The 26,525-nt window shown below is 41.0% G+C and overlaps 1 protein-coding gene across 6 annotated transcripts in view; it reads left to right on the top strand.

Moving 5' to 3' along the window:
* The window catches only part of myo16 (myosin XVI), a 107,362-nt gene extending 82,771 nt beyond the window's left edge, over window positions 1-24,591 (top strand). For 3 of the 6 annotated variants that reach the window (XM_085134766.1, XM_085134765.1, XM_085134764.1), the window contains exons 28-35: window positions 5,000-5,102; window positions 5,857-5,953; window positions 6,049-6,322; window positions 7,859-8,241; window positions 8,341-9,570; window positions 11,601-11,753; window positions 12,707-12,792; window positions 20,292-24,591. In XM_085134766.1, the coding sequence (XP_084990892.1) occupies window positions 5,000-5,102; window positions 5,857-5,953; window positions 6,049-6,322; window positions 7,859-8,241; window positions 8,341-9,570; window positions 11,601-11,753; window positions 12,707-12,792; window positions 20,292-20,462 (2,497 nt within the window). In that variant the 3' untranslated portion in view covers window positions 20,463-24,591. Of the gene's footprint in view, window positions 1-4,999; window positions 5,103-5,856; window positions 5,954-6,048; window positions 6,323-7,858; window positions 8,242-8,340; window positions 9,571-11,600; window positions 11,754-12,706; window positions 12,793-16,818 lie in introns of all 6 variants that reach the window. The other 3 variants (XR_014869727.1, XR_014869728.1, XM_085134768.1) reach the window with 3 other exon arrangements.
* The last annotated feature ends 1,934 nt before the right edge of the window (window positions 24,592-26,525 follow it).

Genomic DNA, 26,525 nt, shown 5'->3' with positions numbered 1-26,525 from the left:
CCCCGTCGTGGTTCGTGCACGTGGAGGCTCAGTTCGCCCTTCGTGGCATCTCGGCTGACGACACGAAATATCACCATGTGGTGGCTTCTCTCGACCCACTAACCACTCGTCGTGCGTTACCTCCACAATGGCAATGAATGAAATGCCAAGCAGCATATAAAATAGTATCATCTGCATAAAAATGTACATTACAGTTTTGGGTGGCGGAGGGTAAATTAAAAGGGTTTAAGAATAGATCTTTGTGGAACACCTGTCCAGATGGCAAGTGGACTTGACCTGAAAACCACTACACTCTCCTGAGATCTGTCAGAAAGACAACAATGAAAGCATTTAAGGGACTGTTCATCTAAACTGACTAAGAATTGTTTTTCTAATAAAATGATGTGATCTACTGAATTAAATGCTTTTGGTAGATATGAAAAATGCATTACTAACGATTATCAAGGGCTTCAATAGCATTACTACATGCTACAATAACATTGTAGTACACATACTGCAGCTGTTGTTGTGCTTTGTATCTAAAACATGACTTTTCTGACTATAAAATGTTTTTTCCAGATACACTTTCCATTAGGAACTCAGAATTAGACCATTTTAAGACAGGGCGTCAATTATTTGAGTCACTTGGGTCACCACCTCTATGCAGTGGGCGCACCGGTGCACCCTTCCAGGTTTTGGGAACTTTGCCAAAGAATATTAAGAATATCAGTTGCAGTTGGCTTAGCACTGATGTGAAGGAGGGGTGGATTGTCCTTAGATTTCTTTAAGCTTTAAGATAGTTTACTGTAGACCTCTTTGTGATTTGTAGATATAAAAGAGAATTTGTTTTCAGAGTTACGATTCCAGCTTTTGTGAGTCGTTTCTGGCATTAGAAGCAAAAGACAAAATTTGTTGAATGCTTGTGTGGCACTTTTTTTGTTGTTGTTGTTATTGTTCATACAAATGTACCATACATACAGTAAATGGTGTGTGTTGTGATGTGTGTGTGTTTTTGTAAATCAAAGCAATACCTGATTTAAGTGGTTGCCACTCACAAAACACCAGTCAATCCAGGCCATTTGCCATTCATCTCTCTCAGCTCCACTGGGTTCAGCGCAGACAGTGCCAACCTATGATCACTGCTTGGACTGCTGATTTGGGGGTGGATTGCACTGCTGTTTTCCAGAGCTCTTTCTCACTTGATGTCTCATTCTTTCCTCACTTACTCTCTCTTCTGAACCACTGTTTGTATTTTTCCCTCATCATCACTACCTACTTTTGTCATTTCCACACAGTCATTCCAGTTTCGTACCATTTTTTTTATTCCATCTTTTCCCTGCAATGTGTGTCTCCTTCAGAAATAATCCCAGGCTCTAGACTAATCATAATGGCAGCCCATTAAATTACTCATTATCCTTGACTTTACTGTAGTCTCATGAATACAAACAGAGCCATGCCTACACAGAAATACACACTTACACACTGGAGCCTCGCACGCCACTTGACTAAGTCAAAGCGGCAGCCTGAAGCGAATTACATTAGTGTCCTGGTAACCAGGGTGATTTACGATGAAATCTGTTTTACTGTTGCTTTTATTTGTCTTTTATGATACCATATGTGTTTTGTGGCCAGGTTTATTTTCTGCAAATGTGTGAGGTCAAATAGGACCATTTGAACCTTGTTTCTTCCAACCCCAGCCCTCGATGTGTGTTGTTCTTATCATTTATCCAAAATTGGATGTGAAAGATTTATAAGTATTTACAGAGCAAGGTACAAATGCAGTCCACAAGAATAAAAGTCATTTTTAAATATGATTTTTTTCCAAGTACATCTTCATTACCTTCCACTGACAGATAAAAATACAAATTTCTTGGTAGTACATAGAAAGTAATGTCGGCAGATATTATTGACTAAATGTTGCCACCATGCAATATGTCTAAGGAGCAGCTTCAGAAAGGAAGTAAGAGTTTAAATTACAAATGCACTGTCATTACCACCTTTGTGATGCTCAGTCAACGAGGTCAGTGACAGCCCTCTGGTCACAGTGAACCACGTTAGCACAGTGTAACCCTCCATTTAAGCTTTTTTAAAAGGGTTATTTCACTTCTTTGACTCCACATGAAGCCCCCTTAGGTCTTGTTAAAGCAGGGACCATCGATAGTTTTCATATCCTCGTTGGAGAGGTCATGGATTTACAGAGTTCCTTTGTATTTTATGGGCCCACAGGGACAGCGTGTGCTGTCTGCAGAACTGGTATTACCATACAGAGAGAGGGTTAGGGAGAGTTCAGACATAGCCCTCTTCTGTAAATCAAACACATCCCACATCCATGTACACTCGCATACTCGCTATTGACAGCGCAAGTGGTTTATGTTTCCAGCCATCTGCTTGTTATATATGTCTCGTCAGCAGAGTGGCATCATCAGCTAGTAATGCTTCCCATTGAGAACAGAAAAGACAGACTAGTGTACTGATAACTGATTTTTAATAAAAACAAATGTTCAAAAACCAGTGTCTGAAATAGTGTGTAAAGGAAGCTTTACTTACAGCATTTATGGAAAAAATAAAGATAGCAATTCAGCATATTAATCTTTAGCTCTTTGGCCCCTGAAAATTTAAAGTATTTTGCATAAAACATGATTCCAAAATGTACATTGGAATATTTATTAGACGTATTATGTAAAATATAAAGTTTAATTATAAGATATAATGATAATTGTAGTGTACATCGACACTTTTTTTCTGCCAAATATTAATTTTATAGCATTCTTATACTGTTTTTCTGTGACTGTCATGCCTTACTTCATACACTATTAGATTACTGACTCACTGTTATATATTATTATATTAATATAATATATTAAAATATATATTATAAGGTATATTATAATATATACTTTATATTGTATAAGTGACTGTGTTATTGCTGCTTGGGTGCTGTGCAAAAGCCTATAGCCACGTCTTTAAGCAGTGTTGATACAGTCACTGTTGTACCTCTGTCCTGACCTCCTCCTTACATATTGATAATGACTTGAACCCATAACTCCATAGGATCTGTTTCCACTGATTTCGAGTCCAGTTCTTGTGTAATTTGGCAAACGTTAGCCTTTTCTCCCTGCTTTCCTTCCTTAGAACTGCCTTTTTAACAGCGACCCTTCCACTGAGACCATTTCTGATGAGGCTTCAGTGAACAGTAGATGGATAAACTGAAGGCTCATGTGCAGCTGTCTGGTCCTGTATCGGGCCTTTGCTGGATTTATTTTATCCTATTTCTTCATGATTTTTCAATACTGTTCATCTGCTGCAGATAGGTTTTTTTTAGGATTTGTTTCCTCTACTTGTTCAATTTCCTCATATGCTGCCAATACAGGCTAATAGCTCTTCTGGAATCACCTTGTTTGTGCCAAAATACTATTTCATGTTTGTCAAAGTATGTTTTTTGGGGGCATTTTTCATAGATTGAACTAAAGAAATGGAAACAAATGTGTGCTTTTACAACAGGTTGGTAGTAACAAAGTGCCTGAAGATAGGTGTCTTTTATATGTTGACACAAAATTGGTTAACCCCTTGAGTTAGATTCCTTTTTATGTTTGTATGATTCATAGGCCAGTGTTAATGGGCTTAAAAAACAAACAAACAAAATATTCCTTTGAAAATGGTCAACTGCTGGACTAAAAATCTGGTAAAAATCAGTCAATGTCAAAGGAAAAGACCCCTAAAAAGCCTGGAGATCTAAAGAACTTTAAAACATAGGAAGTATTTTATACTGTATTTTATACTTGTGAAAAAACTGTGTTTTTGTTGAACAATACAACAATGAAAAATGACATAATGGTGTTAATTTGTAAGAAAGTTTAAAAAACACCTGAATTAAATATACTGTATTTGAGCAAAATCTGTTATGTAGATAATAACCTTGAGTACTTGCTCAAGAACAGTTAAAACATTTGAGGAAAGTCTGACTTTTTGGAAAGAAATGACTCAAGACTTTTGTACAGTAATGTTAGTCAAGTCAGAATTTCTGCACAGAATAAGCCTACTGTATTTACTGTATGCACTTCATGACATGACATACTTTCAGTTATATATTCTGTTAATGACATAATGCACCTCGTCCCGTAGTTTTATAAATATTGGGATGAGCTTTGTGAACCAGTTGTCCGTCACAGATGGTAATGCTGTAAGCTGTCGAAGATAAACAGCGCAGTTAGAATATTTACAGCTCATCCACATTGGTATGGCATCGGGTGTGGACTGGTGCGGTCCCCCAGTGTATAACAATCAGCTGTGTATATATAGATAATTACTTAATTCACAGGAAAAATTGCTTCTTTAATTTTTAATTCTGTAATTTTTTTCAGTTAAAGAGCCGGAAGCACTTCCTATTGTACAAAACAGTCTTTCCTCAATAAGAGTGCAGACTGCAAGCCTACGTTTCTCTGCAGGGAATAAGGAAAAGTCTAATTGAATTCCCATTAAGCTGAAGGCTTTACTATAGGTTTAAGCTGAACCAATCACAGCAAGAGAAATCTTCATACCTTATTGATTACATTTGTTGTACTTTTATATTCACACCAACAAAGCATACGGTTGCCGCTTAGTCTTTAGGGATGATGTGTTTTCAGTTCAGTCACATTTTTCTATGTGGTCAGTTTATTTCCTTCATAATTCATAATCATTCTTTCTTCTGTGTGTATTCAGAATTCAGAATATATAAAAACATCTATTCTTATTACACATTAACAGCTATTTTCACTTTTCTTACTTTCTGCTTCTCTCCACACCACCCAGTGCATAAACAAACCACTGACTCCATCCAGCTGACCATTCATAACAACGGTTGCCCTGGACACTGCCAATAGGAACAGATGCTGTTTGGCTTGTCTTCTGAATGACACTAATGACCCTTGAACCCATTGTTTCCAAAATAGGCTGCCTCCATGTCTTGTCTGGGTTTTTAGGTTCAGCGTGTTTATCCCTGGAGCTCTGATGTTTTGTGTTTTTCTTTGTCGTGTTACAGATATAAAGACCTTGTTGTCCCAACACTGGGAGACAAGAAGAAACTGTCTCCGGAGGAAAAATGTCGCTCAGTTCTGCAACAATCAAAACTCCAGGGATGGCAGGTGTGTTTGTGTCCAGTGTCCTTTTCTGTCTCCATCAATAATGAAAAATTTGCCAAATGACTTAATCCCTGACCCTCTGTTTCAAAGATCCCATGGAATCCTGACAACTTGTTCCAGCTGTCCCACCTCATCAGAATTCGACTCACACACACACACACACACACACACACACACACACACACACGCACGCACACAGCAGCACGGACCCCTCCAACCCCCCTCTCTCCTGTCTGCTAGACTGCTGTTGTGTCTGAGCGTGTGACCTCACAGGTCACACATGCATACACACTCCTCCACAATAGCCCGCAGACACTTTTGATAAAACCCTGCCTTACTCACTCACTCAGTCACTCACGCACAAACACACACATGCACATACACACACACATTACTCCTACAAGTAGCTTGTGCTGGAATGAATAGGGGCTATCTGTGCAAGTATGTCACCCTCACAATTCCTTGCACCTGGTATAGCGTGACCTTTGTCACCTCTCAAAAGCTCTCTATGTCCAGGAAGTGAATGCATTATCAGCATGCAAACCCACACCCTATCCACACTCCACACCCACTGATTATCATAAATTACTGTTACATCACCGGTCTCCCATCGCTCAACTAGCAGGTCACACTCTTCTGAGATTTCCAAAAGAAAATAGCTTCACAGGCGTACTCTAAGTGCTCCTTTTAGCTGATGAAAAAAAATATATATATATGTGTATGTTTTTTTAGATTGCTTGTTTCGTTGTCTGTGTAGATGGGCAGCAGTAAAGTGTTTCTGAGATACTGGCAGGCAGACCAGCTCAACGACCGCTGCTACCAGCTACATAAAAAGATCATCACCTGTCAGAAAGGTAATACTCAATACAACAATATCCTCTACCACCATCTTCTTTTCGAGCCACGACACCTCTGATGACTGTGTCTTCATCTCCACCCAATGTCACAGTTGTTCGCGGCTGGCTAGCCAGGCAGCGGGTCAATCGCAGGTTATCGTTACAACACAAAGAGGAGCGCGGTGTGCAGCACTTCCTGCAGGGGGCAGAAGACATGGGACTGCGAACCTACGACCAGCTGGTTATCCAAAATGCCTCCGACATTGCAAGAGAAAACGACCGCCTGCGCTGCCATGGCAATAGCCTGCTCAACACCCTTGGCAGTAGCCCACCCCTTGGCGAAAGACCAGAGCCGGTGGGGAAGGAGGAAGATCAGCCAATCAGGAGGTAAATGAGCAGACACTTATACAGCGTACGCCCTTTTATTTAGATCAGAAAGCAAATATTTTGCTTGATCAAGGATAGATTTCCGCTATTCTCCTGGTTAGAACTAATTTTAAAATATGGATATTTCTTTTTTCATTTTCTCAGTGCACATCTTCTTAACCTTTAGCCATTTTCTGACATTTTATAGTCACTGTGATCAATCAAGACCATATTCTCACTAAGACAGAGCTTTCATTACTCACTATAATGTGATTCATATTATGAGGCACTGACCTCATAGTAACTGTAGCGTCATTTAGCTCGGAGAAAAACAATCGTAGTCATTTACAGGATTTATGACTGTGTGAAGGAATCATTTGCCTTCATAATTGTGTGTGTTTATTCATCTGCGTGCTTGTGTGTGGCCATGCCAGCACAGCATGTGCTTTCTGATTAATGATGTCACTGTATACCTGTGTGCTGCAGACTTTTAATTGTGAGGTTCATGATGGATAGTCAGATAATGACTCGCGCTATCAGATTGTTTTCGTATTGTGTTGCTCCTATGGAATACAATCCTTATCTCCACCTCACCTCATTCTAATATACCAGTATATTACACTTGGAGGAAATTAAATAACTCTCAAGCCTGACTTGGAAAAAGTGTAAAAAAGCAATAAAAAGCTTTTTAGAGGTGGCGCTAAATGAAGGGCCTTCATAATACCTGATGTGTGATTGGTATTTCAGCACTATTAAAGTCGTAAGTACATACAGGTACTATATTCTTATGCTTTCTGCAGTATGCTTCATAAATACAGTATGTGCATTATTTCTATACGTTCTTCTTTGCCTGCAGAGAAAGCAGTGCTATATAATTTCTATTGATTACTGCTGTTGTTGGAGGAAAAATACTTTTGTTTCAGTTTGATAAATACTGGTGGCTAAAATCCTGACAGGACAAAACATTTTGACAAAATAGAAAATTGTTCTACATTTATTTAGGTTTGAGTTGTTGTCACGCATGCCTGAAAAAAAGCACATTTAAATGTGCTTTTTAAACGTGAAAGAGAGCCAGAACCAGAGATCACAAATAATATAAGACACATGTTTTCTATAAACTCTGTGTCCTTGAGCATGTAACAGCTGATAACAGGTTTCACCTCTGTACTGTAGAGGAGATAAAAATGTACTTACATCTACACATTCCCCCAGATTCCCCTACTGTAATCTCACTGCAGATTTTCAAAACGCCTCTCCTCAGTACCTCCACAAATGCTCATCCCCCACCTCTCACCCCCGACCGCATGCCTGCCTGCAATCAAGAAACTAACAGATGGCTCACCCAGATTAGCCAAGGAAATATCAAACTGGATGATATCAAATTACAGCAAGGAGATTAGGTTTAATCTCTTTGGTTGTTTCCTCCTTTTGCCCAATTAATCTTAAACCTCTGAAGTGACATTTGAGGCAAGCGTATATTGAGTTTGATTAATTATAAAGTTAACTCACTCGTCGCCTTTTAAACATAAATTCATTGTTCCTTATTTCCATTTGTAGAGTGGCAGAGAAAAGCACGAAAGTGCACGAAGGCCCTGCCAACGGCGGAAGTCGAGTCATTCGCCACTTTCGCTCCAGCTCGGTACCAACCCCGCTCGCCATTGAGAACATGGTCCATTCGTCTGCCAATCCACCCATCAAACCAGCCTTGCAGCAAGTTGTCCATATCAATGAGGACGGAGCAGGCGGGGGAGGTCTTTCCTCTCCTCGTAAGCAACCTCCCCCTAAACCAAAGAGGGACCCCAATACTCGTCTGAGTGCATCTTATGAAGCAGTTAGTGCAGGCCTGACGATGGCCGCCAAAGAGTGCTCCACTCCAGAGGGCTACGCTTCACCAGCTGGAAGCCCTCCTAAATCCCAGCTATCCCCCACAGACCCAGCAGGTAAATCATTTCTACTGGACTGTCAAAGATATAACAGATGGCGGTGCCTCATTGCTGTTACATATTGATTTAGCTTTCTTTGTTTTGTTTCTTCCTTAGCCTTGTCCAAACCCCGTCCCCATAGTGATGACTACACAACTATGAGAAAGGTACCACCCCCGAAACCTAAGCGCAGCCCCAACACTAAGCTGACTGGCTCATATGAGGAGATTAATGCTGTAGCACCCCAGCTCCATCAGCTGCGCCCAGCTGATGTAAAGTTGGCCCTGCTTTCACGTGGTGGGGGATTTGGAGGCTTGATGCAGAGAGCAGCCTCTATAGATGCTCCACAAGGGGTTGCACTAAGTCTGTTCAAGGGCCAAGATGAAGAAGACATTTACATAGAGATGTTGGGATCCCAGCAGCGGGCACGAAGCCTCCAGGAGCCGCCTGATAGCCCAGAGCAAGCCGACTCGGAAGCTGTCTACGAGGAGATGAAGTATTACCCTTCTGAAGATGGTGGAGCTGCTGCCTCTGTCACCAAACCAGCCAAATTGGAGGCTCTAGGACTCAACTTATTAGGATTGGGGACATCCCCTCCTCAGAGTGCAGAGACTAAACGACTGGCATTGGGGGTGACTGCTGCTTTGGACATCGCTCACTCACATAGCACATCAAACAGTGGAGCTCCCAAAAGCCAGCATGGAAAAGATGGCAGCTGTGACATTCCTGCACCTTTTCCCAACTTGCTTCCCCACCGCCCTCCACTCCTTGTATTTCCGCCCTCCCCTGTCACCTGTTCTCCTGCTTCTGATGAGTCACCCCTAACCCCCCTGGAAGTAAAAAAGCTGCCGGTGTTTGAGACAAACCTCAACTATGCCACTGGGCCAGACAGCCCTCTGTCCCCACAGTACGCCCGCCAGAGGGCTGATTCCTCCCCAAGCCTCACTGTTCTAATGCCAGAGAAGAAGTCCACACCTCCACTCACTCCTCCACCTCCTCCTCCTAGTGCCCCACCTCCACCTTATAGACCTCCTTCACACTTCCCCTTCCCACCTGAGGCCAACTTCCTGGCTCTGACACGAGCAGCATCTGTCACCGGGAGCTCAGATTCCTCCAAAACGTCCTCACAAAGAACAGGCGGGGAGCCGCTGGGAAAGCCTCCTCCCTATTCCCCTGTGAAGGTGTCTCGTCCTGAGCCTCGAAGAGCTCACTCGTGCTCCTCGTCTCCACTGCTATTCAACCCAGCCAACGGCAGGCCCCTGACCAGCCCCCTGGATGAACTCAGCACCCTGTTCAGCTCTGGACGTAGCCTACTGAGGAAGTCTGGCCGCAAGATGAGAGATGGAGGTCTGTCAGTAGACACACACTCCTCGTGTACATACACATTATGAAGTACATGCACCTCCCCCTTTTTCCTTTTTCCTTTAATTATTGCATATGTATTAATTTGCTTCCCAAACCACCAATATATGAACCTTTTTGCATTTTGTAAACAGTTTCCCATTCAGCTGAATGCACGTGTGTTTCTGTGAGGTTCTGTGAGGTTATCATCAAAATCCCATCCTGACCTAGGTCAGATGATTTATTGCATACCATCTGATTACCTTCTGTACAGCAGGAGTAGTTTTACGTGCTTAGATAGGTAATAACAATAGCTTTTGTCAATAAATCTGTCACAGATTTTGTTTTGTTTTCGAGTAGTAGAGAGGTAAGATGCGCTGTTATCCAGACCTACATTTGGAAACCCCTTACATTAGATCAGATGTTGTAACCAGCAACCCCTTTTGGCCTACTTGAGGCAACCCATTTGTTACAGCCTGCTGTGTAGTGCCCTTTGGCTGCTGCAGCTGCCTTCTAATATGTTAGGTAATGAGCCAGCTTGTGTAAATCACTTAGCATCACACTGCACTGTAATTATGTTTTAGCTTTGTTATTGTGTGCTATAGCTCTGCACGTATGTAAAGTACATAGAAACTGTGTGTAGTGATGAAAAAGCTGACCTTTACAAAAGAAGAACAAACAGTATTTGTCACACGTGGTGAATGAAATGAACTCCGGTCCCTTAGGTCAATGGTTTCAAACCCAGACAGAGAGAGCGTGAAAAATAAACTTATCACTGATATTCCACCTTGAGAAACTGTCGCACCCTACTGTCTGAGGCTCTGTTTCCTCAAAGTGTATTAGTTGTGGCTGGGTTAATAATACATGAGCAGGAGAACCAAGAGGATAGCTATGAAATATTTAACAGCTCACTCAGGTTCTACTGAAGGGAGCGAGACTGCCTCGCAGCATTGAACAGCATGTCCTTGACTATTATTTGCATATTGGAGAATTCAGGTGAAAGCATCAGCTAGACATCATGCTAGAAGCCGATTGTGAAGCTAGCTGAGCTGTGATCAAAGCTGTTGTCTCATAGTTCTATAAATATAATAAGTTCAGTGGGCAAAAAGTTGAACTCCTTATAAGAGACGGTATGAGGGCAAGTGAATATGCTTACGCATTTGCATCACATGACATCTTGCGTCTGACCCCTCGTCAGCACCTGCAACTGTACGGGAAAAGTGCTGGCGTCATGGAAACGGTGTTTGTGACAGGGGAACCAAGCACTGGTGTATTTTGAGTGGGCAAAGCAAGGCGGCCCTCTTAGATCCATGCGTAGAGAGATGCCAGTGGGCTTAACAGAACGCCCTACTTCCGTTCCCTATCGGCTGTTAAATAACTGAATGTGATACCTGACGCTGTGGGACTGCCCAGGGGTTGCAGTTGCTATCCTGGACATGAAGTGAAGAGCAGCTGACGCTCTTTTCTCCACGCGCCTTTCCTCATCTTCAGGGAATGAGAAAACCACAGGAATGCAAGGGGGCAGGGGGTCTTGGCAGGCTTTAGGAAATCAGAGTCATGAGACACATCATACCTCAGCAGCACCATCCAAAATTTCCAATTTCATTTGGCTTTTATTATGGTCTTTGTGCCTGAATGACTCATCTTTCATAAGCATGAACATGCGCATGGGCTCTGTCTCACTGCTTGGCCTTGTGTCCCTTGTAGAAACTGTACTATCCCATGGGATAGTAGTTTGGTAACTTTATATTTAGGCATCTTGTGACCATGGATGGACCGGGAGGCAAACATTCTCTGTGTGGGACAGCAGCTGATGAATTCTCATTCACACTGCCACACACATATGCACCCACAGTTACTTACTCATGCAGTGTGTAGCATTTGAACCTCAAGGAGCAGCAGAAGGGAGAAAGGCAGACAGATATTATGAAATACATAAAGAGAGGGTATTCTGATGATATTATGCATGATGGATATTACCGTTTGTAACATGCACCGATATGCAGTTGCATTTCCTCTTGTTATATTCCCACCAGGATTCAATTCTAATATCAATCTGCCAGGGAGGGAAGACTGTGGCTCTGCCCCCACCTCACCATCTCTCCAGCTACAAGACAAGAACGCCAACAACCACTCTCCCCACTCACAAAGCCCTGCCCCTGTAGAGAACGGGAACCAGATCTCAAACGGTAACAGCCCAATGTTGCACATTCACACTCACAATCTTAGGAACATATTTTTAAATAGCAATGACCCGCTATATTACTCAAGGTTACTTTGGTAAAGCTTGGCGGAGACTTGCTAGTGGTTTTTAAGCATGGCAAAAATAGAAATCCAAAGCTGTGTACATACAGAGCCTGGATTGAATCAAATAAGTTCTCCATATTTTATGAATGTCAAGGTTACAATGTGTTTTTGACAAATTTCAAGAATGACATTAAGGAAAACTGACATGGCAGCTTCATGACATTTCAGGTGATAAGCAAAGACACACTGAGTTTTTTTTGTTTTGTTTTTACAACCTCTGTTATCATATATTAAGGCCCTTTCAGCTTCACCACTGTCATGCTGGTACGTAACTATGCATCTAGAGATTAATGGGTGTCAGTCTACTTATAGTTTACAGTTAGTAAAAAGTAGTTAAAATGCCATGTGGTTGTAAATAAGAAATACAGTTCCACTGGCTCTACCTTTGGAGTGACAAAGTCATACACCAGGCCAGTCTTAGCTGCAAACTCTCCTTTTAGCCATTGTAATGCCAGATCCGCACAATCACTTCAATTCATCGTGGAGTGGACTGAAATAAAAGTAGTTGCAGGCTGGGAAGATTGGTAAGTGGAGTTAGAGTTACAAATAACGAGAGGGAAATTAAATGGTATAATCAGGTGACCTGAGAAACTGAGAAGGATTTACTGGAACCAGAGAGTGGTTACTTTATTCTTAAATACCCAGACAGTTTTGCAACCAAACCATACTCTTGCCGCAACATTTTTCTTTGCATGAAAACAGTTTCTTAGCCCTCTCTCAGATTGCTTGTGTTTGAAAAATGGTGTGTCCTTCAGACTGTACCTGCCTGTGTGTGGAAAGACTTGAGAAGACAGATATCCGTGGTTTGTGAAACGCTTCTTTTTTGTGTGTTCAGGGTCGCTGGAGGATGAGAGTCACAGCAAGTCAAACTCCTCCAGCACCCCCTCTTTGCACAGACACATGGATAGTCATCATACTCAGGTAACCACAAAGACAGGCACTTAAACACACAGACACACTTTTGGTGCCTTCATCAGAAGCTATGTACAGATGGCAAGTGCAGTTTTTTCTTTGCAACCTTACTCCCCAACACTTTACGTAACACACGGAAGTGCGTCTGACCTTGGTGTGTTTAAAACTTGTCATGGGATGCATATATGTATACAGTTAAACACACACACACACACAGTTACAGCACGACTATATAAGGTTTCTGTTTGGGTTTGTTGACATTTTGAGTGGACAGGGAAGTGGCCTCTTTCAGGGCCATGCATCACTTGTGATGTGAGCTTTTTGTGCTTCCAAGGACAGGTGTATGATTACAGGATAAAATATTTTTGGGTTTTTTTGTTTAGTTTTTTGCACCCAAGCTTACCCACATGCTTACATGAATACACATACTCTGAATCTCATTATGTTGAGCTCATTAACTACCGATGAATGTGTGTCATAGAAAGTCTAATTTTAACTTTTAAGATGATGCACACAGGTGGAGCACAGATGAAAAATTGGTTTTATTTTACATGTTTAAAAAAAATGACCCACATCATAGTTTGGGGCCTGTACCAAAGTTAACAGGAAAGAACTCAACTGAATAAATAAAGCAGCTTATCAAAATAACAAATAAAACCAATTTAAACTACCAGAAAAAAGTGACATAGCAGATGAGAGAATAAAAAGGGGAACAAATCAAATCAGTCCAAAACAAGCAACACCTATACCTATAGTTTTCGTTATGTCTGTGAAGGTTCTCAGTCATCCAGGTCATTTGTAGTCTAAAGCTACGTTCACACTGCAGGCGAAAGCACATCAAATCCGACTTTTTTGGACCCTATGCGACCCATATCCGATCATGGTGTGACAGTGTGAACGGCACAAATCCGATATTTTCAAATCCGATCTGGGTCACTTTCGTATGTGGTACTGAATCCGATACATATCCGATGTTTCAGAAAGCGACTGCTGTGTGAATGGTCAGGTCGCATTAAATCCGTCTTTTACGTCACTGACACAAGACAGGCGCCAATTATCAGCGCCGGAGAAGACAAACGAGAAGACATCGTGAACACTTCCTGGCCATCCAGTGAAACTGTTGGGAAGACAGCGTTGGAGAAACGTGACCATTTTATTTGTACTGTATAATCTGCAGATTCTGACAGAAATCCGCAACTATCCTTTGAAGCACCGCTCCTCTAAAACAGCAGTAAGGATCATTATTAGGCCATATGTAAATAACAAAATAACTTAAAGTAAAATTGGGAAACGTAAAGTCCGAAACAAGTCTTTATATTAAGGGCCATCTGTCAAACAATATTGTTTGCTGTGGGTCTAAACAGAGCACGTTGTGTGTGACGTCTTCTTTTGCGCATGCGGGCCGCTTTGAGGGTTCACACTAGAGCGCGTTTGCTGTCACATTTTATTTGTAGTTTGAACAAGCAGACAAAAAAAAATCCGATTTGTGAACGTAGCCTGAGAAGCTTGGAAAGAAAAGCTTTGGGCGACCGTGGCTCAGGGGGTTGGGAAGCGTATCTGTAACCGGAAGGTCGCCGGTTCGATCCCCAGGCTCTCTGTCGTGGTCGTTGTGTCCTTGGGCAAGACACTTTACCCTACTGGTGTTGGCCAGAGGGGCCGATGGCGTGATATGGCAGCCTCGCTTCTGGGCAGCTGTGGCTACAATCGTAACTTGCCTCCACCAGTGTGTGAATGAATAGTGGTATTGTAAAGCGCTTTGGGTGCCTTGAAAAGCGCTATATAAATCCAATCCATTATTATTATTATAAAAGTGCCATCCGAGTAGCTTCTTCAGTTCTAAGAGCAATTGGTGGGTTCCAGAGTCCCAGACTTAAGCCCTATAGGGAGTGTCCCTACAAGGGTCACTAATCACACCAGCCAAGATGTGAAAACGGGTGTGCGTCACAATCAGCCAAGGTTTTGGGTGAACCCATTATGAGGCTAAGTTTATACTAATCCTGCTAAATTTGAAAACTGCGTTTTTGTCTAAAAACGCTCCATATCCACACTATCGTTTTCAGTCGTTTCTGAACAGTTATTCATCCACACTGGAATGACTGAAAATGGTACGTTCCTGTATCGCGCACGCGTGAAACATAAGACAATTTGACCTGCCTCATTTCTGTCTGCCGTTTATTAACTTTCCGTCTCTTTGAAACGTTACAGGAAAATGTTGATGAAAAGCACCGAGTTTTTTTAAATGGACTAACAATGAGGTGGAGCTGTTGCTGCGAGTAACACAAAAGTACAAAGTTGCAAAAGCGTGTGAGAATTAAAGAATTTGAAGAAAAACTATCTGGAGCATGTACAGACTGATATTGATCTTTAATAGGGCTGTCAAAATTGAGAGCAAACAAAACTGCTGCATAATGCCCTCCGCCATCTTAGTTTAACTGGTCACATGACTGTATCATATGACTAAAATGCGTCATCGTTTTAAAAAGTCTCCGTTTATGCAGTCTCCACTGCACTGCAAAAACGCCGTTTTCAAATGTATCCGCTTTGGAGAGCGTTTTCAAAAAGCTTCATTTTCCTTGACCAAAAACGTCGTCTCAGTGTGGACAGAAAGCCAAAACAGAGAGAAAAAGATGCGTTTTCAAATGAAAACGTATTATTGTGGACATGGCCTCAGAACATTATGTGACTTATTGTGATCAACTGACCCAAGGTGTGAGTGGGCGTTAAGGTGTCTGGGATGGGATATCAAAACTGGATTATAGATGGCAGACAGTTGGTGTCGTAAACCACCGCCTCTGTTCAAATATGGTCATTCACAGTGGACATAGATGGCTTCTTTCACTCCTCTTTCAAACCATCTCTCTTTGTCCAAAATGTGAACACTGGCATCCTTGAAAGAGTGACCTTTGTCCTTTAGATGCAGGTGTACACCCGAGTCTTGTGCTGTCAAGGTGGCTCTTCTATGTTGCGTTTATGCGTTTATTTCTCTTAGAACTGAAGAAGCTTCTTGGATGAGAGGTGAAATGTCTTCAAGAACTTAAAGAATTCCAGATGCTTTTCTTTCCAAGCGCCTTAGACAACTTTTAGTTATGTACAAAAAACATTTTATGCATTTGAGAACATAAAAAGGCGACCGAGGAAGCTTGGTAACTATTATTTGTTATGTTCAGGACTGATTCCCGGTTCCTGTTTAAGATTTAAAAAAAACATCCTATAATCATTGTCTGGGCTCTCTTATCAGGCCTTGAACATACCATATAGGTCTTGGCCTTTTCAGACCAGACTGGGTGAGTAGCAGGAAGAGCCACACAGGAAGAAAGAAACTTTGCACCTGGGAGAGTAGGGTTTAAATCCAATATCACACAAAAACTTAACACTGGCTTCTTTTTGGCTTCTTTCTTTTGAGTTGTTCTGTGCACAGATTGGTTTAATTTAGAATTCATTTGAAATCAAATTGAATAAAATCTCATATAAAAAAAACCCCGAAAATTGTTAAACCCTTCTTCGATAGCTTGCGCTCCTTCCCATGTTTGTTTTGAATATGCCTCTATTTTGTCGCACGTCAAAACAAACATGGGAAGGAACTAAAATTAATTGTAGACTGTATCAGTGAGAAACTGAGTGTCACTCCCTGCTGTGTTTAATACACAAAGAAGCAAAGGACGTTCTGTTCCACTCTCAGAAGAGTTCAGCGCATGCTATTCGTAGGTAAACTTCACTAGAGATGTAAAGGCACGTCGTGTACCCACTTGACAATCCTCAGATTGATGAAATATATTATCGCTCTGTTCAGAATTGGATGAGTTCACCTTGTGCATTGAGTATCTGAAGCCTGTTTGTGACTGTGGAATAAAATAAAGACGTGCCAGCAAGCTCTGCTTAGTGCTCCTTTCTTACAGCATTTTAAAAAGTGTGAAGCACATGTAACCATCTACTTTCGACTAGGCTGTTGTCTTGTACATAAATGCCTGTTTTCTTTCTCTTTCTATGAATCTAATGAGCTTGGCTGTTACTCTCACTCCGTCCTATATTTTCCAGAGGGGTCATCTCAACTTTTCTCCATTCGGTGCGGGGGCTGCCCTCTAAAACAGCGAGGAGGGCACAGGGGGTGGGCTCGCTGTGAGCCCTCGTGCACATGTAGGGATGTGGTGAGTGTACGTCATGCCGCGCCCCTCTCTGCCCTTAATCGCAGTGTTTTTCATCAATCCAGTGTGCAGTCAAATCAGTAATGATTCATAAAACTTCCAGAAGGTTTGTCTGAGTCAAAATTAAAATGGCTAAAATGGTGTTTATGGAGTAAGAAGGGAATTTGTTGTTTTAGCTTTTATGGAAATCGGTGGCTGCGGTTACCTGAAATGAATTCTAGTTTAATATTACACAGGATTTTAAGTCTGAACTCATGGCTGAAAATGAGATGTAAAAATTCTAATCAGAATTTCTGGCAGTTGTCATAAAAAATAAAAAATCAAATCTTCTGAAAATATGGGGCACTGGAGAAGCATTTTTGAAAACCACTGCTGTTGCAGGACATCATCTCGGCTCTCAGGAGTCAGAGGAATCCTGAGTCGATGACATTTACGCTCTTCTGTTTTTTTATCCCTCATTTCTGGAAGGAAACTGCAGCTCACAAGTTAAATAGATCTGAATACCCACACATGTGGAGAAATCCTTTGGCAATTGCAGTTGTTCCCTTTTTGTTGCTGTCCTCCTCAGCACAAAAAGTCACTATACAGTGTTTTTCCTGAGAGTCTCAAACTCGAGCTGCAGTTTTTATTGCTCTACATCTGCTGGGATTTTTACGTTGCTGAATCCATCACTCGATTCCCTTTTAACCCTTCCTCAGACTCTCTCTGGCATCACTGCATCATCGCTGTTCACCGGTGTTTCGCTTTCTTGATCACCTTCATCACTGGGAGCTTATACACGATTGTGAGGTGGGAATAACTCTGTGACACACAATGTCTTTCAATTAGCTGCACTCTAGACCGTTTTTATGTAGGTTTCTCAGAACTAATGGGATAAATAAAAAGGAAAGGATGAAGGAAGATGGGCAGCTCATTTAAGAATGAATGGACTGGTTTGTTTGGGTCTTCGCCGTGAATAGCGAGCAGCAGTCTAGACTAATTATATAAAGACGTGACAGACTGCTAAATGATTGAATGGTACAAAGATTGATATTTTTGTTTATCCCTTCAGACAATGACTTGGCAGGGCATTTGAAATAGAAGGAGTGGTCACATGTGCTACTCGGGAACATGTGACATGTGACACTTAAAATGTATCGGACTAGATAGAGATCTTCACATGACTCCACAGAAACTATTCAGGGGAATATCAAAGGAAAACATCACACATAAGTCATCCCGAGATAGCAACATATCATCCTGTCTGCAGTTTCTTTTATTATACTTGTTGTATTCTCTATGATCGACCTGTCCTTGGCCACCCAGCTATAGAAATATTAGCTGTTTAGTGACCTTTTTCTTTTTTTCTATCTGCTTTGACTAACACATAAAAGAAACTCTTTTGGAATTTCACGTGTTACTGTCTGTCAGATAATAAAAAATGCAATTTATATTCTGTGAAATCCTTTCTAAATCATATCTAGTGCTGTGAGTACAAACAATCAGAGAACGCGGTGTTTTAGTTTTCTGTATCTGGGGGTGTATACACAGTAGCTTGCATGCAGTAGCTGTTTACACCCGGGAATGTGTGCGTTTTATGTGGAAAAGCTCGGAGCTTATTGGAATATTTTGTGGCCTCGGGATATCCTTCCTGTGAGTGACAGTTTGGAATGACTACTATCCCACATTACCATGCTATTACCATAACAATCCATTCACATGTTGGTATGGATCTAAACCCATCCCCCCACCACTTCCCCCAACACAGAAGGGTGTGGTTTAGATTTCAGAGTGCTGTTATCTGGAGTAAAGTCGCCATCAGACAGCTTTGAACTGTCAAAAAGCGATTTTATTTTCTAAACTTAACTTTGTCATCTCGCCTCGATGTCATGATGACATTTTGCAGACAAGCATTGAACTGTTTTACATTTCAGACATCAATGCGAGAAACCATAAATGTTTCACAGTTATTAATTTGAAAAAAACTGTATCTGATGTTCACTGAATGCCTCTGTGTGCGTGTCTCTGTGTATGTGTGTGTCCATGAACAGTACAGTCATGCATTGCAGAGGAACACAGTGTTCCTACTTATTTTCTGTTCCAGTAGCCGGTGTTCCTCGCTGGCGCCAGTGCAAAGAATAGCCCTGCAGGGAGGTGTAAATTATGGATTAGCTTGTTGAGTATTGTGCTAGTGCAGGCAATCTATCTCGATGTATGTTTGTGCGTTTGGGTGTGCATGTATAGTAGGTATGTGCAGGTATGTTTGTCAGAGTATCCAATCGGTGCAATGTTTTTTTCCCGGTCTGTGTGTGTGTGGCATAGCCTATGACTTCCTCACTAAACACATGACATGTTTGGCAGTTGACTTGGAAAATGTTACATTGTAGGTACTACTGAGCTGATTTAGCTCACTGCTCCTACTTCAGCAGAGTGGAAAAACTGATAGGTGTGAAGAGAAACAACTTTGTTAATAGTTGTTTCATGGGGCCCGTGGGAGCACTTAAAGGTGTTTTTGAAGCTTTACATCGTCAGTAGCAAGCAGTAGGTTTAGGGTGCAGCAGTGGGGGTAAGGAAAGTTGAAATCACAGAGAGAGAGAGTGTGTTTTCATAGTATTTATTAAAATAAACAAAACAACAGTGGGATATTTGGAGCTTCATCTTAAAAGCGTTCACCTTTGAGGTCTTTTTTCTTAGGCCACCAGCTGCCATCATACCACCCCACCTCCCAGTTTCTAATCAGATTTGAATTGCCAGGCGTCCTTCCTGTTGTTGGTGTTACTCACTGAGGGAGTTTGGAATTCCTTTCTGATTGATTTACAGGCATATTGACTCACGGATGACTGATGAGGCTCTATACAGACTGTTGCAGATGTGCATGTACATTTTTGTGAGTGCCTGTAAGACACTAGAGGAACTACTTTAACATTTAACTCATAATATATTCTTGTAGGTGATGTAGTTGAACTCAAGTGACACAATATGGAAATTTGTTTCTGTTAAAATGTCAGTTTGGGATCCTGATTCCTGCTGCATCTACTCCCATGAGGTGGCTCAGTGCCAGACCCACATTCAGTTCTGTGTTATTAGAATCATTCATGAGAAAAAGTGACCCAGTTGTAGAAGATGGACTTCTTCTCCTTTTTTTTAAGATGTAAAATCAGCCAAAGTTGTGCCTGTTTTTTTTGTTGTTGTTGTTTTTGCCCCGTTAATGTTATTATTTTTACGATGCTTGTGCAGTCACTGTTTATCATCCCACCCCTCCGCTCCGATCATGGCTTGTCATGTGGACTTCCTGTCGTTAATCTTTTTGATTTTTCAGTGTGCTGCATCTCCTCAGCAAACCCTAACCTCCTTTCCTAACCTTGTATTCTTCCTTCTCTGCCCCAGGTGTTCCAGCAGCTACGTCTGTCCAACGGGGATGAGAGCGCCGCCCTTGGAGAGCTTCTGCGATGGCGGCGATTGCAGTGTGAGGGGCGGAGTGACTGGAAGCGCCGCCGACCTAAGTCCCCACCCCTGCCCCCCACACTGCTCTGGACCAACAGGAAGGCCCCTCCATGATGGAGGTTTTCTGATAAAGTCACATACGTTGGCTATGAAGTTCCTCCCTCTTTCTTCAGCCACACTTGCACGAGCTTTTCAATTTTATTCTTTTCCTTTTTTTTTGTTTTTCTTTGTTTTTGATCCGTTAACCTCTGTCCCCATGGACTAAGCTTAAGCTCCAAGAATGAGCCTAGTCCGTGGGGTGAAGGTCCTGCTTTTTCCTTTTGCACTCAACTGTGGGGGATTCCCTTACTTATGTGATAGAAACTTTACCATGTGACAGCTAACTGATACTAACTGATATCCATGAAAAATGACTGCAAAGCAGAAAAAGAATAGATGTGGGATAGTCTGTGATGACATATATGATCAAAAAGAGAAAAACACTGACGTGTCTATTTATTTTCAGCTCTACTAAGATGAAATGACTGACGCTGATCAACAGGAGGCTTAATTTAAAAGCAAAGTAGTTGACCTGGGGTTTAGATGCCGAATAGTCATCTGATTTGGATTGTATGGCCTCATAAGATGAGCTGCTGCATTAAAATGAGCTCCACTCTAAAACCCGGTGCTGATTATACTTGACGTGCTGTGATGTTCCCGTGTGATGCGTTCTCATATGTGCACACCTGAGTCTCAGAAAGTTTACAAGTCAAACAACGCCTCTGGAAACCTCCAGTTTTGAACAACACTTTACTGGCTTAGACATGGGACCTTTTTCAGGTACACAGCTCTCACTTAGCGTCTCATGTGTGGGCTCTAAGTGCTACTGCAGCCCTGGCAGCAAGCGGCCGGGGGTCAGGGTAACCTCAGTATTATCCCAAGGTGCACTTCTCTTCCCCCTTGTTACCACCAGCCTTTGAGAAAGCCCTCTGGCCAAATCCTAAACTACTGCACTTACCTTTACTAAGAGACGGGGATCCAACTAATGAGCATACTTTGGCTTTATGTATAAAGGTAAAGCTGAGATTTTAAAAAAAGAAAAGAAAAAAAAAAGCTTTAGCCGATAGGTATTTAGTTCATGTTCTGAACATGAAACTGTGCCAAAGTGATACATTGTGTGAAAGCTATATCTAAACTAACAAGTATAGTTATTAAAACTGATGCGTATGGTAGTCTCCTTATGCTTGTATACTGTATGTACAGACTGACAAATGACCAAATCATAGCTGTTGTTGCAGTTCACTGGTGATCCTGTGTGGACTAAAAACATTAAAAAGTGTTTAAAATGGGTATAAAACTGTTCACACTCTTAACGTGTCTCATCAGCATCTGAACAGGTTACTGCATTTTTCAGGAGACCTCACGCACAGATGAACCTGATTATTGTACAGATCCCTACTTCGTTGGTGTGTCCTCGCAGGCGCCTATTTTTTACCTTCTGTGTCCTGTCCTCATCTTCTTTTCCTTTTCCGTACTTGACCCAAAACAAACAGACCCCCTTCCCCTTTTCCCTACTTGACCCACCCCACCTCCTCCAGTGGATCAAACCGGCTTTACGGGTGTTTCCATGGTAGCCACAGTGTAAATAGTGAATGGTGTCATATGTTTTAGCTTTTACTATAGAAGAAAAGCACGGCGGTTGACCTTGAAGATGAAGGACAAGGATGAGTATATAATACTGTGTATGGTGAAACTGAGATTGAAGAATGTCTCGGGTTAGATGCAATGCTGAGAGAAAGAGGTCTATTTTAAGATGTGAATATCTTTTTTTCTTTTTTTTTTAGAACGACTGTCTACGGTTATGAAAATTCATTTATACTCTATTTAATGATTTGTTTATTCCCCTTCGACCCCATTGTTCTGCTCCCCTGATGCAATGCAGATGTTCTAAATGTATATGGATGTTTTATTGCACAATGTTTATGTGGTGTTGTGTTGACCTCTGTTATGGGCTGGGTGTGTCTAGACAAGGTGTTCAATCTTTAAAGATCCAGTCTGAATTGTTAGAGCCTCCGAGTATCAATAGCTCTAATAGATTTCTCATTCCTACTGATCACCCACAAGGCATTTAAATTGGTTCAGATTTGCAAATTAGCAGCGCCATTGCAGGATCGATCTCGATTGTTGCCGGCGTGCGAAGGTGTACAAATATTCAAGAGGCCATTGAAGGCGAACTTGCCCAGTTGTGTTTTGGACTGACTGGCTGAATGTACAAATGCAAAATTTTTATTCCACCATCCTGTGCACATCTTTGAATCTCTTTGTATCTTATTACTGGAACATGCGCCTGAATCAAAAGAGTGTACCTAACTGCTTAATGTGATTATTGTCTTCAGAAGTTGTGTATGCAGTTCATTTTTTTCAAGCAAGTATAAGGTATTGATTTGCCCCATATATCACACCTTGTGCACTGTGATTTGGGGCTGCATGAGCACTGCAATGGAGAAATATATCAAACATTTTCACACAAGTATTTGTGTGTTTCATCTGCGATCAAACAAAAGACAGGAACCAAGACTAAGCCCGTCAACCTTGCTAATGCCATTGAAAGAATTGGTATTTATCCTTCAGTATAATCAGAGTTATGGTTGGTCGTGTGCAGTTTTGTGTATACTTATGTTTATGGAAGTCGTGAAATGAGGACATTTTTAAATTGTATTTTAAAGCATATCAGTGGTTTTTACCTTGCATGACCACATGTTGGGTGTCCTCCCCGTATAACATGCTCGTGCAGAAAAGATAAAGGCTGTCTAATGTGAAGAACTGCTTCCCTCTGCACTGTGAATCACTCCACTGTCCCCCAATGTCTCGGCTAAACACATCATCCATCCATATCCACATAAACCCATCTGCTAATATGTCCACTTCATCACATACAAATCTTGATGAATTAGCTCACTCTGAAGTAAGCTCCGGCAGCCAAAATACTGCCAGTCATATTCGTTAGCCAGGAATCTAAAAAATCCTCTGCTCTGAGATCACCTCTCTGGTGCTACTGCCAGTGTAGAATGGCCATCTATTGTCTCCAGTCCACTTATAATTGTCCAGAGAGACATGATATTTCAGCACTGCCTTTCATATTGTTGTTGTTGTTTTTTTTTTATTGTAATCTTTCTTTTGTACATGACATACAGTATATTTTAATCTGCATACATATGTGTTTGTGGAAAGAAAAAAATGATTGTGATATTTCAGAATTATTATGTTCTCAATTTTTTAAGTACTGTACTTGTACAGCAATAAAGCACAATTGTGTCGATGCGAGTCTCTCTCTCTCTCTCTCTCTCTCTCTCTCTCTGTGTGTGTGTGTGTGTGTGTTTATATATTTAAGTAGCCACTGTAACATTACCCATTGTTTGTAAAACCTAATTGTGAACCCTCAGTTTTAGCATTGACCTTTTTTCAGACACTCACAATCAAATGCAGCAATACAACTGTTTTAAGATGCCAGATTTAAATCCCCCTTTTACTTGCATTATTTGGCCGGCCGTGTCACTTGAGCATCATCACAAAATCAGTTTCAGGAAAGAATAAATAAAAGTTCAGATAAAGCATATTTCTAAGAATAAAAAGTCTTTTTTGACAAAAGATTTTTCCGCTTGCTACAAAGTGTAACCTTTTTTTTAACCCACATCTGCAAGCCTCCAGACAGTTCCTCTCTTGTCAGCCCATTACTCCATCACTTGCAAAATCAAGTGTGCAAGACGCTCTGCATAACTGCAATTTCAAATAAAAAGCTACAGCATTCATCTTTGTATGGAATTTAGGCACGCTTGACTATGATTCCTGTTGATTTCTCTTTTATTTAAATAGGGGTAGTTTTCAAGTTCAAAAAGTAGTAGTGGAATGGTGACATAATGAAAAATGTGAACAGAATGGGATACAGATCATCCCAGACCCCTGACATGTCCTCTCTGCTCTCAAGGGATCACCAGATATTAAAAGTGATAGTCATTTCTCATTTTATTGTTTTTTTTTGTGCTGGAAACCTCCCATCCCCTCGCACTCCCCTGCCAATTCCTGTCCTGGGTGTCACAGACACTAGCTGGTGACAAGTACCATACCAATAACATTACTTTGACTTTTTGGATTCCATAGCAAGCCATATTATTTGTCAAATGATGACAGTAAAAATGCTCCAAAAGGCACCAGAAACATACTTTAGATGGTTCTGATACTTTATAAACTTTCTAGTTAGTTAAAATTTTTTATGTATGACCACAATGCTGCAATGTAGCTGCTTAAGTAAGCAAATAAAAGCAATGAATCCATAAAGAAGTATAAGTACAACGTAATACAGTGATTAGTAATTTAAGTCCAATATTTGTCCAGTGTTTCCAGTGATGTACTTTGGTGGGGCTTTTTTTATGTGTGCGCATGTGTGTGCGTGTCTTAATATTTCCATGAAGCACACATTATGACAAGAGGAGCGCAATACATGCAGTGTTGAGCATAATGCTTGGTTGAAGTGACATTTCCCAGGATGAGAGGGTGTGCTTCTAGCTATTTACTAACCTGTGGTTTTTCAGTTAGTAATCAGGTCAAGACAGGCAGGATTCAGTTGTCTGTTTGTTTTCCAATCTACCAAAAAAAGTGTTTGCCTCAAGCGTCACTGGAAAGCTTCACCTCAGAGTGTGGGAGCCAGCGTTTGAAGTTGATGCCTTAGTGTGTAGACGGCTTCTATCAAAGGGCACTAACACACGCACTGCCAGGTGTGTCAACTGTGTACTCTGGAGTTAGAAACGTCATTATCAAGTCACATTAAATTTATATTGCCCAGTTAAACAAACTGGCATAACTTTGGATTATTATAGTTGGATTATTGGTTGTTAATAGAACTACACTGGAGTTCTTGTTCATTCTGTAGCAATCGTATATACATACAAACGCAAATACAAACAATTTTAGATATTGGTTTGAGGTTATTTTTTTAACATTATATTTACATGGTAGCCCTACAAATCTCACAAAGCTCTTTAGTCATGCATAAGATCTTATCAAGTGTTTCTTTATCAGAATAGAAGAATACTGAACAGTCTTAACCTCTTAGAAAAACACACATTCATTTGTATTTGCTCATTTAGTTGCTTCTAATGCACGCAAGGATAATGGTAACTGTAAATATTTACCCTGATAAAACTTGCATACTGTATGTGTGCTAGAATATTCCTCCAAAAATATTATCAGTTCAACAAACTTTTGCTTGCACACTGCAGGATCCTGTAGAAAAACCTGAAAATGTTTGTAGTTGCCACTTTGTGGGGGATAAAATATCAACTTTGAATAACAATCAGATTTGGACGGTTTGGGAAACAGTTCGTGTTTGGATGAATCAGGCTGAACCATTTTACCTGATTATACATGTACAAAACGTGCTGAAGAGTGAAAAGGCATTTCTAATAACAAGTGAATCACAAATAAGTCACTTAGAAGTAACTCGTTGTACATGTGAGGTCAAGTAGCATTTGATGACAAGTTCCAGTGAGTCTGTTTCTGCCGAATGCATTTGTTTTTCTTCCTTGAGTACCTTCCAAGGAAAAACCTCAGAAGTTAAAAAACACAGCCAATGCAAAAATGCCTGAAACTCAAGTTCTGAACTGTGTATGTGTTGTTGGTGTCTTTTGGAACATTTTAATAGATATCTGACTTTTTTTGTATCTTGCTGTGTTGTAAAGCCATCCAAGAAGTTTGTGCCTCACTTTGGATAAGTTGTGTTCCAGTTTTTTTATTAGTCTGTTACTTAGTAATAATTAGAAAGTATGTATTGTCCCCATACAGTATTTCAGTGCAGCTTGCTAACCAAGCTAGGTACCCTTAGCTGATAATTTAGTAACATAGTAATTACCACTCCAACTACTGCTTTTGAAAGAAAAAACAAGACAGTTCTATGATGCTAATATTGCTAAAGAAGCTTAAAAATGATGAGTAACATTTGCTTTAATTATCCTTTAACAAATAAAATCATTATTATTCATTTCACACGCTCTGTAATATAACAAAATAAGAATTCATGAAACCTCAGCTTTTAATGTTCTGTGACTATTTCAGCAATACTGTGCAAAACAACTTTTTTTGTCTTCCTTTCTTTTCATAAAAAAATCCACTTTAAGTGTTAACACAGGGGCAATGGAGGTATTC

This window comes from Neolamprologus multifasciatus, chromosome 16 (genome assembly GCF_963576455.1).
Source record: "Neolamprologus multifasciatus chromosome 16, fNeoMul1.2, whole genome shotgun sequence".
NCBI classification, from domain to species: domain Eukaryota; kingdom Metazoa; phylum Chordata; class Actinopteri; order Cichliformes; family Cichlidae; genus Neolamprologus; species Neolamprologus multifasciatus.
This window is presented reverse-complemented; position numbering and strand designations above follow the sequence as displayed.